This window comes from Myotis yumanensis, unplaced genomic scaffold (assembly GCF_028538775.1).
Source record: "Myotis yumanensis isolate MYYU_CA2020_CCGP unplaced genomic scaffold, mMyoYum1.0.hap1 SCAF_19, whole genome shotgun sequence".
In the NCBI taxonomy this organism is placed as follows: Eukaryota; Metazoa; Chordata; class Mammalia; order Chiroptera; family Vespertilionidae; genus Myotis; species Myotis yumanensis.
In genome coordinates this window covers 8,435,010-8,451,964 of record NW_027223770.1, presented here as the reverse complement: position 1 = coordinate 8,451,964, position 16,955 = coordinate 8,435,010, and the positions used below count along the sequence as shown (strand labels likewise).

The following is a 16,955-nucleotide window of genomic DNA, read 5'->3' as shown; positions in this document are numbered from 1 at the left end:
AAAACACAAGACACTGCTGCAGGGGCTGCCTGTGGGGAGCAGCACGAGGGGCCAGACCTCACGCACCCCCCTCCCCCGCCCCCATGCTGAGGTTGGCGCGGGCTGCGGTGGCCAGTCTCGCGAGTGCTCACACGCCCTCCGCCCTGCCAGCCCCCCCCCCCCCCTTGGACTCTGGGTTAGCCATGTGACTCAGGGCTGGGGTGAAGGCTAGAGCTTTCTCATCATCGGGGTCTCAGGTCACAGCCACCTCTTCAGGGAAGCCTTCCCTGACCTACACTCCCAGGCACCGTCGACCCCAGCACCCGAAAGTCCGCACGGTGCGTGTCGTCTCTGACGTCACCCCTTTACTGTCCACTCCCCACGTGTCTCTTCCAGCTCTGCCAGGACCAGACCCCCATGGCTCTAACACGCACTCGATAACCCAGGAAAGAAACGAACAAAGGGGAAACGAGGTCTGCAGAAAGAAGGGGGCCCTCTCTGCCGCCCCCACTCCTGGAAAACAGGCCGTCATTGAAGTTGACTTCGTCTGTGGACACCCTGGAGTCCGGGCCTGTCAACACGAGCACCCATATCACATACAAATGCCCCCGCCCCAATCTGCTTCCTTACACAGGCAAGGCACTTGCACCCCCTTGCCCCCCGGACACTGCGCTACCAGGGCAGGGGCAGGGACCCGGAGGGAGCCCTGGGACCCTCTTGTCCTGGATTCCCCACCTGGCCCCATAATGACTTTTCTCGACCAAGTTTCCTGGCGGCTCGGGCTGCAGAAGGAAGTGACAGGACGGGAGACGGTACAGTTGCCATGACATCGCTGCCGCGTGACTCAGCCTCAGAGCTCTGGCTCCCTTGGAATACTTTAACGATCTGTCGTGGGGAGGCAGGAAGGAGGACAAGTGCCCTGTGGCTTGATGTCCCCACCTCCCAAAATACTCTCGTTCCGTAGCCAGGGCAGCCCGCAGCTGCAGAGAGGGAAGGGAGAGGACGCTTTGTACGGGACCCAGGTGGGAATGTCTTCCCGATCTGCCTTGGGGGAGGGAAACAAGCGAATCAGAGAAACCGGAGGGATGTCTACTCCAAGCATCCTCCTCCGGCCGCCAGCTACATTCCTCTCATAACCAGAGCCTGGAGCGGCTCCCTTTAAAGCAACCGCTTGTCAAAGCCTGTGACTGGCCCCCTCCCTCCTTCAGGGCGGAGGATGAAGCTGAGGGCAGGACAGGGTGGCAAGGAGCCTCCTCTGCAGTTTGGACGGTGGGTGTGGACAAGAAAGGGAGCGCTGTTCCGCCCCGTGACCTCCGGTGCCTTCAGAGGCAGCTTCCGTAGGCTGGGGAGGACCCTTCGTTCTGCGAACACCCCCGCTTCCCTGGACCACCGACTCGTGGGTGTCTCGTTAGGAGGCTCCATAGCTCTGCTGGGTGGATGCAAGGACAGGAAGGTGCACAGACCTTCCTCTCCTGGGTGCATGTCCATGGACCACACGTCACTGACTGTGCACCTGGACAGTACACTAGGTTGCAGGTTCGATCCCTGGTTGGGGCGCATACAAGAGGCAACCAATGGACGTTTCTCTCTCTCCCTTCTCTCTAAAATCAATGGCTGAAGGGTATTCTTTAAGAAGAGGAAGAAGAAGAAAAAGGTAAAGATAAAAATTATGAACAACAAAGTAACAACAAATACATATGTATCAACAAGTGAATCTAAAAATCAAGTGAATAAAAAATCTGACCAACAGAATAAACTGGTGAATAGAATAGAATCAGGGGCATAGAAAGGGAGTGGACTGATAATTCTCGGGGGGAAGGGGGTGTGGGGGGTGCAGGAAGAGACTGGACAAAAATCGTACACCTATGGACGAGGACAGTGGGGGGGCGGTAAGGGCAGAGGGGGTGAGAACCGGGTGGAGGGGAGCTATGGGGGGAAAAAGAACAACTGTAATAATCTGAACAATGAAGATTTAAAAAAAAATAAAATCAATGGAAGTATACCCTGGGTGAGGATTAAAAAAGAAATAAAAAAGATCCACAAAAAAAAAAAGACGAGGTGGGAGGATGGGTATCATTTGCTCCCACTTAGCAGATGAGGAAACTGAGGCTCTGTGAGGACCAAAGATGAACAGAGTGGCTAGGGCTGTGGCCCGACAGTAGGGGTTTTAACCCCGTCTTCCCTGCTTCTGGGCTGCAGGCAGGGGATGCAGCCTCTCTAACCTCACTGCCCTTCCTGCCTCTCACACGCACGTGAAAACAGCGGTCTCCTGCGACTGCATGGAGACTAAACATGGAAAGAGCGGGTGAGAACTCAGCCTGGCACTGCGCACGTGGTCACCATGAAAAGCCAACGAACGGCAGTGGTTCGCCGGGGGCACTGCCCCCCAGAGGGCCTCTGGGAAGCTGTGGGGCTGTTTCTGGCTGTCACAGGGATGGGAGCGCTGGGTGGCCAGGCACAGCCACCATGCCTGCAGTGCTCCTCCTGAGGGACACTCGCAGCCCCGGCTCCTCGGCACAGAAGCCCTGCCCTGCAGTCTAGCCCAGGGTGTCTCACCCCAGCATGCCGACACCTGGGGTGGGCGCTTCCTCGTCCTCGGCTGTCCTGTGCCCTGGTGGGTGCTTGGCAGCAGCCCAGCTCCCACCCACCAGGTACCAGTAGCTCCCCCCACGTTGTGACAACCCTACATGACCTCAGACACGACCCAATGTCCCCTGATGGGCGCTGAACACGAAGAGAACCTATGTTTTCAGCTCTCCGGTCCCAGCGGGCAAGGGAGATCCGTGGGGATGCAGTGAGCACGCACCTGTAACACCCCGTCAGCCCACATCTCGTCTGATGGCAGCAGCTGACACCCAAAGTGAGAGAAGTGGAAGTCCGCGTGGGTGTGGGGGTGTGAGGGGTAGCAAACAGGAATGAAACGTGGTTTCCCCTGTCCAACACGCAAAGCTGACATTCTCCTGCAGTCCCCATGTCTGAGACTACCCTCACGGACCCTCAATTTAAGGTAGAAGCACGCTTCCCAACCACAAAACATCTGCTTTCTGGTGGCACTAACATTTTTTTATACTTAAAAAAAAAAAAGAAAGAAAAGAAGGGAATGAATTTTAAACTGCTTGGGTAAAAGGCAGTGAATACTAAGCATTATTTATCCCAGGCCTTCATGCCCACGCCCGGAAGGACACATGCGGAACGATGTATACTGTGGAGAGAAGACTCTCCGAGGCAGAGGGAACACGTGCGCTCCCTGCTCTCCAGCTGAGCGGAGGGAGCAGCCTGCACTGAGCCAAGTGCCTGGGCTCCGCTCTCCATCGCTGCCCTCCCGGCTCCCGCTCTGGCTTCCGGGCTGACAGCTGGGGGCCGGGAGCAGTAACCTCGCTAATTCAGTAAATGAACTCTGACAAGACTAAATGGTTGTTTGGATGGATCCTCTCTCATCTCCCCTCCCCTGGCTGCCCCAAACCTCAATTTAAACAAATAAAACACGAGACACTATCCGAGTCTTTTACGGCCGGTTCTCCAGCAGGAGTCAGAAAAATGCTAACGACACGGAGGCTGCAGTGAGACGGTCGGCTTTGGGCCTGGAGTGGCCGGGGGTCACCCTGCCTTTGCTCTTCCTCCCTGGGCTCCCCGCCCGGGCCTCCTGCTCCCGTTTCGGGCAGGGCTGGGTAGGCTTGGGCATTACTCAGCTGCCATAGGTGTCTTCAGCCAATCGGAGGCGATGGCAGCCGCTTGCACCTTGCTGACAGCTGCTGTCAAAACACTCTCACAACCGGCGGCTCGATAATAACTCGAAAATGAGATACAAATGAGGGACTCTTCGTGAGTGGGACCGGCCACATGCTCCCCACCCCTGGCTCCCGAGCATGGCGGGCAATGCGTGGGGATGCTGGAGAGAAGCTCAGGCCACCGTGGAGAGATCAGTTAAAAAATAAATCCACTAAAAAACCCAACCAAACCAGCTAGACGTGCAAGGCTGTCCTGATCCCCTCGGCTCCCAGGGGTCCCGCAGGGCCTCAGAGCAGGGCCGTGGAGCGGGTCCGGAATCCTCCCCGGGAGGGATGCTGCACAGGCGGAGCTGCACTGGATGTGCGGACGGAACCTGAGTGGGAACGACCCGTGGGGAGTCTTCTGTCCATCAATCAGGCAGCTCCCTCCCAGGCCACACCACGTGGGCCTGGCCCCGCTCCCGCAGTCCACAGCAGGCCGCTGGGCTGTTTTTTCTGTTTTTATTCATCAAGCCAACTCTTTCCCTAGAACGTGGGCTGCTTCTCCCTGGGGACGGGGATGCCAGCACACACAGCGTGTTCAGAAAAGCACAAACCAGCCCCAGGGAGGGTAAACTGTGTGGTCAGCACTTCCCGGCTCCCAGGACGGAGGGGCTCCGAGCGGGGAGAGGCGGCGGATCTGAACTCCTTCGCACTTGCCTGGGTTGGGCCTTGCTGGGTCTCTCTCTGCCGGTCAAGGCAGGGTCTGGGCTGTCCAGGTGGGCAGGACTGTTAACATTCACTTACTCGAGGCTTCAGAATGTCTGGGAAAATTCCACATTCACCCAAGAGGTTCAAGGGCCCTTAGAAAACCCACTGAATTTTTTATTATTTTTTGTTCTTTTGCTGTTCTGGGTTAAGCTTGGCTATATTAAGAGAAGCGGAGGCGAAGGCTCAGGCTGAGGTAAAAAAAAAAAAGGCACCTTTGCGAACAAGCCATTAAGGATCTTTATTTAAACTCAAGGTAGGCTGAGTCTAATTGTCTAATCCAGGCGCGTGGATTAAAACCTTCTCCACACGCCTCTCTCTCTCTGCCCACGCCTTCCCTCACAGACGCCTCTATTCCTCCGTCCACGCGTCGGGTAAACACGGAGCTTTTCCGGCTCACATGTGACAATGTGCGACCTGAATAACCCCGTCGGTGCCAGCGGAGGCCACTTTAAATATAAACTCCCTCCCAGGAAGCGCCAGCCCCGTCACTTACTCGGAGCTGGGCTTTTACACGCCACACTCGGAAGGACAAGAGGCTCTTGGCACCCATGAAAAGGCAGGGTGCCAATCCGGGGTTACGTCAAACCTCACCTCCAGGGCCCAGGAAAGGAGGCAGAGACTAGAACTCAGGCTCGGGCCGGTGCGGCCTTTAAGCAGCTACAAGACCTCCGGCGAGGCCCTTAGCCTCTCTGACCGCCAGCTCCTCACCCATGAGATGGCGATATTAGTACCTGCCCGCCTACCAAGGCGTGCGAAGAGGAGGGATGCGGGAAAGCCCGTCAGAGCGATCGCTGTCATCTGGTGGGAATGTGGGCGGGTGGCTTTGGCTTTTGTTCAATTTCCCAAACTCTCTGCAATGGGTTGCTTTTCTCATCAGAAGAAAGACTTTTAAAGGACTAAAGGTCTGACTTGCTAATAACAGAGAAAGATTCCAAAGAGTTTTGTATATGAAAGAGTTTTGAAATGACATAAAACGCTGGTCAAAACAACACCTCACCAAAGTGGCACTGTCCTATCTTCATTTAATGCAATTGGAGGCTGTTGTTGTTTTTTGTCAATCCTCACTTGAGGATAATCTCCCATTGATATTCAACAAGAGAGCGTGGAAGAGAGAGACACAAGAGAGAGAAATTAGAGAGAGTGGGAGGGAGAGACAGAGAGAGAAACATTGATGTGAGAGACGGATGTGATCAATTGGTTGCCTCCTGCATGTGTCCCAACCAGGGCCAGGGATCGAGCCTGCAACCCAGGGGTACTCTTGACCGGAGTTGGACCGGGACCCTTCAGTCCATGGGCCGACTCTCTAACCACGCTCAGTATTTTGCTAGGGTGCAATTCAAGTTTTAAAAGGGTTGGCTTTGGAGTTAAAGAGCGACAATGGACAGAGAGGGGGCAGAGACGGTGCTAAGAGCCACCAGAAGGCACTCTGCATTGGTGTTACTGATGGGAGAGTATCGAGACAGATTATAGATTTGGACCCGCGGCACATCTTCCTAATACCAAAACCCACATTCTGGATCTCGTTCCTGCAAAACAATGCCATCCATCACACTAAACTAACATTCTTAATTTGAATTTCATTGATTTTAAATTTTGTTTGTGTTTAATTTGAAAATGTGTTCTGGTTTTATAGTCCTAAGAGAACCATGAGCATAAGTTGTCAGTTTGTTCGGAATTTTACATTTGTACACACTTAAGTCGCATATTAATAACAATATTTACATGATTGCCGTGGGGGAAGGGCCACGAGATGTTTCCTTGTCTTTAAGAGGACTCCTTAGGCATTACTCGGGTTTGAGAAACACGGGGCATGGCCCCCGATTTCATAAAATGTTCCGTTAGAGCAGAAAACCCTTTCACAGACGATCGTGCACTTGACCTCCCTCGCCCAGTGTCCTCGGGAGGACCAGAAAGGTCAGGTAACGTCAGGTAACGTTCCTGAGAGCACACAGCTAACTAGCAGCAGGGCTGGGCGTAGGAGCCCGTCCCTTGGCTCTCAGGGCTGCCCTGTGCATTGCAGGAGCTGTAGGTGTGAGCCACACTAGATGACAGCTACCCCTGGGCCGGGCCGAAGGCCAAATCCTTGCCAGCATCACTGACCTTGTCCTTCCAGCAAACCAGACAGTGTTACCCTGGCCCTTCTATAGGGATGGACTCTGAGTCCTGGATTGTCACCAGGCTGACGATGTAGAAGACCTGCCCTCTACGGATGGGCTTCAGTGGGGTGGACCTGGGGTGCACGGCCCCCTGGGCCAAGGCAGTCCCTTCCCGGAGTTCCCGTTTGCTTCTGTAACCCAGCACCTGCCACGTCCCTGCCTCACTAGAGATGCTTAGTAAATATTTGCTAAACGGACAAGCTCTTTCTTAACCAGAAAGCAGTGTGTGGAGACCTCCGTTTTCCAGGGGAAGCTCCGAGACAGGAGGAAACGGAAGCCTCCCGAGATGGCCGGGGCTCCCGCTGCTGCTCAGCACCCGGGACTCGGAGACAGGAGCACAATTATCAGCCGCAACAATGAGCCGACGGCGTCCTCCCCACAAGCCCAGACAAAGCGCAGAGACCTTGTAGCTGGCAAGGAAGTGAATGGAGAGAGAGGAGGTGTGAAGGCAAGGTGAGCGCAGGCTGCAGTGACGGCGTCCGACTGCAGGGAATCAGGGCGCCCAGTGCCACCCTGCCTGGCCCCCAAGGACCCACAAGGCCTCCCCAGGGTGCTCCCTGGGCCTCTGTCACCGGGTCTGGAGCGGCCGGTTGTGGAGAGAAAGAAAACATCAGCTGCAATGGAAGCCCAAGCCTCCGGAATCGCAAAGGAAGGGAGAAAGCTGCAACCCCACGCTCTCCAGCCCTCAGAGATGCCTGTGGCTTTTTAGAGGAAAACTCCGTGGCTTCCTGTGGGCCCTGGTTTGGGATGCACGGCCAGTCGGACAGAATCGGAAAAGCCCTCGCCACATGCCACGAACACCATGTTCTTAGGCCAACGCCTGCGGCGGTGGTGTACCTACTGCGGACGGTCCGTGGCGGACATCACTCACCAGTTGCCATGCCATTTCCCAGGAGCCCAGGCGGCCTTGCCATTCTCCAACCCAATTCTAGGCCACCATGGCCAGCCAGGCTGGGTGTCGGCTTGCAAGGCGGCAGCTACCCACCCTGCCTGGCCTCGCCCAACCCGTCACCGATTCACTCAACAAACGGAAGCTCTGAGAAGTCACGCCACATCCAAGGTCACACAGGGCAGAGCTGGGCGAGAATTCAGGTCTCCTGACCCCCCGCCCGTGTTCTCTCACTTGGAAAATCACACAGTCTCCTTTCCAAGCCAACTGCTGACGATGAGGACGAGGAGGCACAAGAAAGGAGAACCCGGGTAACCTGACATCTTGTCTGAGCAAGCGCTGCTGCGTCCTGGCCCCGGGGTCAGTGGCAGTAACTTTTTAAAAATAACATTTAAAAAATATTTTATTTTATTGATCTTAGAGAGAGTAAGGGCTGCGCAACTGCCCGGAGGCACATCAACACAGCCTCGATCCCAGGTCAGCGATACAGCAATGCTGGTGCAGCCGCTGACATCCAGGAGCTAGGAGGCGACCCTGAACCAGGTGTTCCCCACAGGAGTGTTCACCAGAACCCACGAACTCACGCACCCATGGACAGGCCAGCGGAGACCCACGACCCGGGCACCGCCACTGCGGCCAGTGGTTGTGAGTGACACATCATAGCGAGGAAGGGGTGGTGTGCCGAGTGGGGCTGAGGCCTCGCTCGGGCTATTCTACCCGTTTGTGCCGTCTCCCAGCCGCTGTCCTCTCTGCATCCTAGTCCGCACTGAAGCCATCAGGCTCTCTGCAAATGCATCCCCAAATCGACCCGGCAGCTCCCCCTTTCCACCTGACACTGGGTCCAGCCAGTCAGCTCTGGCCCAGGTGACCACAGAAACCACCCGGGGTGCCTCCTCAAACCCATGCTGACCCCTCTGCTCCCCACAAGATCTCTGACAATATAAGCGAGACCCCCCCAACCCCCCTCTGCTCAGAACCTGCAGTTGCTGTGGTTTTATAAAAGCCCAGAGGCCTGACATGCAAAGAGCTGACCGGGCCCAGGCGATCTTGAGGAACAAAGACACTAGACACCACTCGATAACAAAGCCGCGGTATTTAGGACCGCAGGTATTGGCACAGGGTAGACAGATAGACCCATGGAACGGATCACAGCGTCCAGAGCGGACCCTCACACACAGTCACCTGATTTATGACAAAATCAATACTGCAGAGCAGAGGAAAGAATGGTCTCTGCGATAAATGATGCTGGACCCACTGAATATCCATGTGGGGGAAAATGTCCCTCGATCGCTACCTCACGCCATACACAAAAATCAATTCAGACGGACTGCATGACTAAAGGTGAAAGGTCAAAGCTTGCAGAGGAAAGCAGACTTTCTTCATGAGCCTGGAGGAGGCAAAGGTTTCTTAAACAGGACACAGAAAACCTCACCATGAAGGAAAAAATGACAAATTGACAATATTAAGAGCCTCTATTCTCCAAAGGACACCATTAAGACGACACCATTAAGCTAACGACAAAATGGGAGAGAGAGGGACTCCAATCATATAGCCACCAAAGAACTAGGATTCAGAATAGTTCAAGAAATAATACAAAAAGTGACTAGAAAGTTAGTAAGAAAAATTGGCAAAGAAAAAAACCAAATGACCCAATTTTTAATAAATGGGCAAAAGACTTGAACAGGCATTCCACAACACAGTGTGTCCAGATACTCATAAATATATGAAAAGACATCTGATTTCCTTAGCCATCAGGAAAGTGCAAGATAAAACCACAATATGATGATGTCATTGTTTATCCACCAAAATGGCTAAAAAGAGACAGACAGACAATACCAAGTGTTGACGAGGATGAGGGGCAACCAGAACACCCAAACTGATGGTGGCAGTGCCACCTGATACAAGTGCCCTGGGAACGAGTCAGTATCTAGTGACCTGAGCTGTGTACACCCCATGACCAGCAATGCCCCTCCTCCATGGACACCCTACAGAAACCAGGCACACGGTCACCAAGACACACACGGGAATGTTCACAGGAACATTTATTCGTGAACTAGCTAAAGAACTGCAAACTGCCCAAATGCTCCCAGCAAAGTAGGTATACTTTAGGGCAGTGAAACTACTCTGACACCGTAATGACAGTGTCATTATCTATCCGAACCCACAGGATGTACACCCCAAGGGGGAACCATCTGTGATTACTGTGTGTCAGTGTAGGTTCACTGATGTAACCCATGTCCCACTCTGGTGGGGGATGTGGGTAATGAGGGAGGGGCTATGTGGGTGGGGACAAGGGACATGTGAGAACTCTCTGCACCTTCCTCTCAATGTAAACCTAACCTGCTCTGAAAAACAGTCTTAAAACAAGACAAACCTCAGCACAGTGGGAGGGGCAGGAGCCCCCATGAGGAAACGGGTCAGAGTGGGGAGTGGCTGGAGAAGGGAACCCAGAGATGGTGCTGGGACCTCACCTCTTGTCCTTAGCGGGGGTCAACGGGCTACAGCCTTGCCTGTAATGTTTGTACGTTTTATAAAAGGGGGAGAAAAAACACCTTAGTTGTGTAACTAAAACTAGAAACAAAACCAAAACCCTTACCTAGGGTGTGCCCATCTCCACGAGGCCATGTTTAAACTTTGTTTGGGGATCAGCACCCTGAGAGCCAATCATTTATAGGCTTGAGGGTCATTTGGTCTCTGACACTAATACTCAACGCTGCCACTGGTGTGACGCACACCTACAACACGAAAACGAGTGATGGGATGGGGTACCCTCTATCCTGGGTCTCTCTGCAGGGGTGAGGGAGGGGCACCTAGGGAAGCCTCACCCTCCCCACCCCTCCCCTCAGAGAACTCGGCTGAGGGTTTCCTCTCCCCACCCCACACCCCTTCTCCAAGGCACTGGAGCTGCTCAAGGCTGTTTTCTTTTCTTTTCTTTTCTTTCTTTTGCAGGGCCTCTTCCCTAAGAAGCCTGGTAAACAGGAAGTAACCCCCTCTGCTCAGGGCAGATGACAGTGCTGGTGGCTCAGAGCTTTGGAAAAGTATTGCTGACAAACCAGGAGTTAATCAGGCAATGACCCCACACCTGGGCGAGGGAGGACTCAGCAGGCGAGCTGTCCTCAGCCCTCCCTCCACGGTCATGGTCATGGTCGCTGAGAGAGGAAACGAGGAGAAGAGATCAGGGACAGACAGCGCTGTCCACAAAGCCGACACAACAGGTGCACCGGGCACAGGAGATGCAAGCGTGTAATTAAGGCCTCCAGACACCTGTTGTGAGCTCGCCCATTCACACCCCTAGCAGGTGGTTCACACCTCCAAGAAAGAAACTAACAACAAAAAAAGAGGCTCAGATGAAAAGCTCTCCCTCTGCAGCCTGCAGCCACCTGACCAGCCAGCAGCTCTCACTGACATCACTGACCCTTGGGGACAATTGGGGGAGGGCCTCTAGAGCAGGGGTCCTCAAACTACGGCCCGCAGGCCACATGCAAATACAAATATTGTATTTGTTCCCGTTTTGTTTTTTTACTTCAAAATAAGATATGTGCAGTGTGCATAGGAATTTGTTCATAGTTTTTTTTTTTTAAGCTGTAGTCCGGCCCTCCAACGGTCTGAGGGACAGTGAACTGGCCCCCTGTTTAAAAAGTTTGAGGACCCCTGCTCTAGACTGAGAGTCACCTGGCCATGCTGCTGCAGAGCTGTGTGACCCTGCGCAACTCCTTAGCCTCTCTGTGCCTCGCGAGCTCCGTCTTTATCAGGATTCCATGGAGCAAGGCTCTGCACAGTGGCTGTGTGTGCTCAGCAAACATTTACTGAGCACCGGCTCTGTATCAGGGAGCTGTGGACACAGCAGAGAGGCAGACAGTGTGTCTGAGATTGTAGTCTGGGGCAGGGGTAAGGTGGACACTAAATCACCACGTGGACAGCACTCCCAGGGCAGCGGTGGGACGGGATGGCGGACAGTAATGTGGGCTGCGGGAGAACAGGCCAGGCCAGCTACACTGGCTGGGGTTGGGAGTGAGCCAGTGGGAGGGGAGCTGAAGGCCTCACTTTTAGCAGCTATAACTCGGTGCTCCGGGAGACGACGGTGCCCTCTCTAGACCTGGGAGACAGGAGTGGGCCGAGCCCAGGCTCTGAGTCAGACACTGACATTCAACTCCGGGCTCAGCTGAGTGGTCTCAGCAGGATGCTTTGTGTCCCGGTCTTCAGTTCCCTTCGGGGTGCAGAAGAGGCAACAGCATCCCTCCCCCCTTTTTGCAGGTTGCTGTGCAGCTAAAGGGGAAGACACTGCCTGGGAAGGAGCGCAGCCAGGCGCCCACAGCAGTGAGAGCTCCATAAGACGGAGCTGGGATCTTGATTACACCTGGTAGGGCAAGTCCACAAAACGTGCCTGGCAAAATGGATCAGACTGGTTCCCCCAAACCCTGGTGGCCACTGGCTTTGTCTGAAATCAGTCTCTGGTTTCCTGGACAAGCTGGTCTCCCCGAGAAGGCTCACAGCGACCCCTGCTGGCCGCCCCTCGGAACAGCCTCAAACTCCTATCTCACAGGCACAACAAAGCAAGGTGAGCCCTGGCAGAGGCCTTCCCGTCTCCAGGGGTTGATGCAAATCCCAACAGAACAATGGCAGGGGGAAGGCACCGCATGTAATTACGCTCAGTGGACGCTAATTCCCTGTCTTCTCAAAATAAATTATAAAACACAAGACTAAACAAAGTGCTGTTCCCTTGCCGTGTGGTCTTTTGTTCCCTGGATAAGTGTCATCCTAAACAGACTGCGAACCAAGTAAAACTGTCATTTTGACGGGATACTATTTCCTGATCCACACGTGCCGTTTGGAGCAATCCCGTTTGGAGCTGGCAGGTCTTAAATTGGATTCTTTTTAAAGAGTGGAGGCATGTTAACCAAGCGGACACCACAGGCCAGGACCCGTACGCACTATAGCGACGCCCTCACGCACACTCCTCTCCACTGCTATCCAGGCTGCAGGAAAACACCCCCCAGAGTGAGACCCCATCTCACCAGGCTGCCCCCACACAGGGGACCTGGCCCACCGTGAAGGCCCTGCTACTCAGAACCCGGTGGGGCCGGTGTCTTTGCTTCAACCCCGGCCAACCACGCCTGCAGGGACCCAGGCCTGCGGGAATCGTGCGCCAGCATGTGACTTAGCACGGCGGGGAGGACGGAGAATTTTAAAGCAGGTCCTCTAACCAGCTTCCCTTTCTTTAAACCACCGAGTGAGAGCAAAGGGGTAGATTTCACACCAGGAAACTTCGCTCTAGTCTCTGGAACACAGAACTTAACTTTGCATCCACTGCTGACCTTGTAAAATGCTAACTGGCAGTTCTAATACACCCAGCTCTTCATGTTGGAACTAGACACACACAGGCTGCATGGCCGAGGCCTGGTATCCAGAATCCTTCATTATTCACCCATGTAGGTTTCCAGAACTCTCTTAGGTCCCATTCAAGCCTGGACGAGCTGCCTGGCTGGGGCTAATGTCACCTGCCCTTCCATTCTGAGGGTCAGAAGGCCTCTCTCTGGGCCGCCCAGCACACACCTGGGCATGCCTGGGCTTAAACAGCCTCCTTATTACCTCTCATAGCATCCGGGACTTGGTGCTGGGGGGCAGCTAACCAACCTGAGAAAGCGGACAGTGTGAGGTACGAGCGCAGGGCTGCAGCCCAGTGGCCCCTGCGCTGTATCCAGTCCACACAGACTTTGTCCTGCACGGTGTTTGATTTTAGAAAGCGAATGACTTGCCAACATACTCCCCTAAAAATTCGGATTGCCAGTTTCTCTTTCCAAATGTGGGAAGAACTGGCTGATCAAACCTGCATTTCTGCACATCACCACGTCAGTCCCTGCCCGGCCTGCTCCTGCAGGTCCCCTCCTCTGCCGGGCCCGAGAGGTCTCTGCTGGGTGGCATTACTTCTGTAGGGGATGCACCTTCATTTTAAAAGGTGCTCTCCACACACAGCCATGCAGCCCCGTGGTCCCCACCCTGGCTGGACTTTCCAAGGGAATCCAACGCTGGGGGTTGGGCCTGACAGGGGCAAGCTTGTAAGTCACCAGGTGATTCGAAGGGGCTGCCAAGGTGAGGAACCACTGGCTTAAACCAAAGGAGGGCCCTGAGCGGTAGAAACGTCAGCAAGACCAAGGGGAGAGCTGATGGGGGAGAAGACGGCCCTTTCTACTACTTTCTGTCCCACGCTCTGGAGAGCAGAGCTGAGACTCGGAGATAAATCACAGGCAGCCACAGATGACCTTTAGAGACCACGGCGCTGGCCCTCAGGGGTGCCACCGCGGCCCCAAGGCCGCCTCCCCGAACCTCTGGCAGGTTCCCACACATGCCGTCCCCCGGACCGAACCGGGACGGAGCCGGCGCTGCTCACCTGAAGAGCTCTCGGATCTCCCGGCTGTCGGCCTGGAAGGGGATGTTCCGCACCAGGATCTTGGAGGTGGTCTGCTTTCTGGGAACTTGCTTCTTCCGAGCGGATGTCAGGGCTGGCCTGCAGGGTGGGGGAGGGGCTGGTCACTTGGGGGTCGGTAGCTGCTGCCTTACACTGACTTGACCACCCTCCCCAAAAACCAAGGCTGGTCTTCCCTTCAGGCGAGGGAGTTAGGGAGTGAGTGTGCACGAGGCTGCGGGCACAGGGCAGGAGGCAGCCTCCCCGGGGAATAGACCATAATCATCTTCTCTCCGGTCACACATCCCACCCTTGGGGGTCTCCTGCCCTTCATCCAAGAGACTTAGAGGCCACTGGGACTGAAGACAGAGCCCTGGTGAGGAGAGGCCTATCTCTCCCCAAACCCAGTCTCCTCTGTCTCATTCCAGACGCAGGAAGACCCCAGCTGGTCCAAAGGTCTTGTTGGTGAGCTTTCATCACTCACCAAAGCATATCCAGCTTCTGCTCAGGGAGCTGGACCAGGGGGGAGGGAAGAAACTCCGCCAACACAGCCCTGCCTTTCCTGCCCCTGCTCCCGGGGAGCCCCCCCGCTCTACGGAAGGGCCAAGGTTCGCTGCGAGTTAACATCCGGGCGCAAACGCCAACTCGGCCGCTTGGGATCTGTGTGGCTGGAGCAAGTCACTTGGCCCCTAAGGCCTCAGTTTCCTTAACCATGGAGGGTCTAGTAATGGTGCCAACCTCAAAATGCATGAGGACTTAACGAGAGAGGTCATGTCAAACACTGTGCAGCGCCCACGTGTGATAAACACCCCTCTGATGACTGCTGCTACGGCTGCTTCCTGTAAGTCCGCCCCATGTCACCTCCACAGAGGCCCTCCCTACCATCTCCGCTGAAACAGGAGCCCCGGCTTCACTTCTCTTCCTGGGCCTATCGCTGTCTCACAGCCAAGGACATTCAACAACGTTTCTATTCACTGTGTCTGGGGCTGTGTGGCCAACAGCCCGGCCCCCTAGGCACAGGGACTGAAGAAAGGTCGCCAGATCCACCCCTGGCCGAGTTCTCGTGTGCCCCGCGCGTGTCGGACGCTCCGCACAACCTCCGGCCATTGCGTTTCAATTCCAGGCACAGTCACCCCCAAGGTCACCCGGCCCTGGATTGGAACCCACAGCTGTGGGCCTCAGGAGCCTGGACCCTGTGCTCACACCGCAGCTCGGGATCCCATCGGGTTTCCAAGGGCTCCTGTACTGAGCCTTCTTCTCGCTAAGGATGCTCTTTGTGGCACAGACCGGGATGGGAGCATCCGGGCGGCCTGGGCTGGAATGTCAGGCAGCATCAGCAGACGAAGAGGGAGGAGACAGCAGGTGAGCTCACTGAGAGCGAGTTTGCTCCAGGACCACACAAGGACCGAGTGGCTGGAAAGTACCAAGTAAGTATCTGAGACCGGCCCTAGGGCCGTTAGATGTGGTCGCTTCATCGCCTGAGGCCGGTGGATGGCAATGGCAATGGTGACGATGGCGTATACTGCGCACGCGTTCTGTGCTGGGCGCTGTGCGAAGCCCCTCACGTATACTAGCCCATTTAGACGTACGGACAGGTGGATATGTCGGGGCAAAACTAAAGCTCAAAAAAGCTCACTGCTTCAGGAAGCTTGGCCCTGGGCATTGGTCTGTCGCTGGTCACCACCTCTAACACCTACTGAATCTCAAGTTAACGGAGGCCGTGTGGGCACTGTTGTCTGGCTCCATAATAAAAAGCCCCATGAAGGGATACGTCTAGGTTTCACACTTCTGGTTCGGCCCACATGGCAGCCAGCGGCACACCTTCCCTGGTTTACGGGCCCGGCCAAGGTAGTGGGGTGTGCTTGTTTCTCCTGCCTGCGCCCCTGCCTTCCGCTGCGTGTATTAAACATTTACCCAAGGACTGGCCGGCCCCCGTCCCTCAGGGAAACGGTGATAGAGCTGGCAAGCACGCCACCACCTTAATTAGGAAGGGTTGGGGAGAGGATGTAAGGGCCGTGAGACGCCCCTCGGGGCACCAGCAGCACCACCGAGAGGATGAACCCGGATGGCAGGGAAGGGAAGGCCCCGGGGACTCACTTAGTGGCTCGTTCCGAGATCCTCACTTCCAGCTTGTGGTCGTCCACGACGTGACCCTACGAGGTAAGACGACACGCTTGTCCCTCTTCCTCTTAGAAACACCCCACCCACCCCCTGCCCTGCCCCAGGTCTGGCTTCGGCTGAGCGAGGGGACGGGAACCTTCGGGGGGACTGACAGGTCCCGGGAGGAGGGATCAGCTGGAGCCCAGGACAGAGCAGGGCTTTTCCTAGAAACGCCCGTGCTGAGCCGGCAGCAGCTGGTGGTCAGAGACCTGGCACTCCAATGTCCTCTCAAGCCACGAGGGACTGGGACCATTCTGCCACGCGAGGGCACAGGATTTTCCACGGCTGCAAGTGTTCTCAGCCCAGCGAGCCCCTTCGGCGCAGCTGGCGGAGTTCAGTCTGGTTTGTATGCTCTTCCAAAAAAGGGCTAAGCCCAGTGGAGCTGCATCTAAGCAAGGCTCTGAGGTCGGTCCCTCGAGGCAAAACTGGCATATTAGGAAAATCACCCTCAAAAATCCCTTAAATCGCCCATAAGACACAGCACACATGGCTCCGTGCGAACGACTCTCTGCACAATGTGCACACGTGCGCGCACCGCGAGGACAGATGACGCTGTGCCCAGCAGAGCCTCGCAGATCCGGGTTCACATGGGCGGGAAGGAGGGCCGACTCCTAGTGCCGCTCAGAAAACAGCAGGAACAAAACACCACGGACCCAGGTCGCCGGGCCCACCTTCCTCTGAGGCCAAGGAGTGGGCGGGAGTGTGGGGTTTGTTCTGGGTCATGCCTGCCCCTTCACTGACCGCTTGGCCCCCGTGGGCACCTGCGTGTGCGAGCCCTGCTGGAGAGAGCCTTTCAAACGGAAGGCGGAGGGAGGCCCCCAGGCCATCACGTCCCCATCATCCTACCCAAACCCAACTCAGCCCTCCGTGCAGCTGCCTTGAATCAAGGG

The 16,955-nt window shown here is 55.5% G+C and overlaps 1 protein-coding gene across 1 annotated transcript in view; it reads right to left on the bottom strand.

The window, feature by feature from the left end:
* RBM19 (RNA binding motif protein 19) overlaps nucleotides 1–16,955 on the bottom strand; it is a 90,221-nt gene that overhangs the window by 48,999 nt on the left and 24,267 nt on the right. The window contains exons 20-21 of the mRNA XM_070399617.1: nucleotides 16,003–16,058; nucleotides 13,891–14,007 (exon numbers count right to left, since the gene is read on the bottom strand). Coding sequence (XP_070255718.1) covers nucleotides 13,891–14,007; nucleotides 16,003–16,058 — 173 coding nt within the window. The remainder of the gene's footprint in view (nucleotides 1–13,890; nucleotides 14,008–16,002; nucleotides 16,059–16,955) is intronic.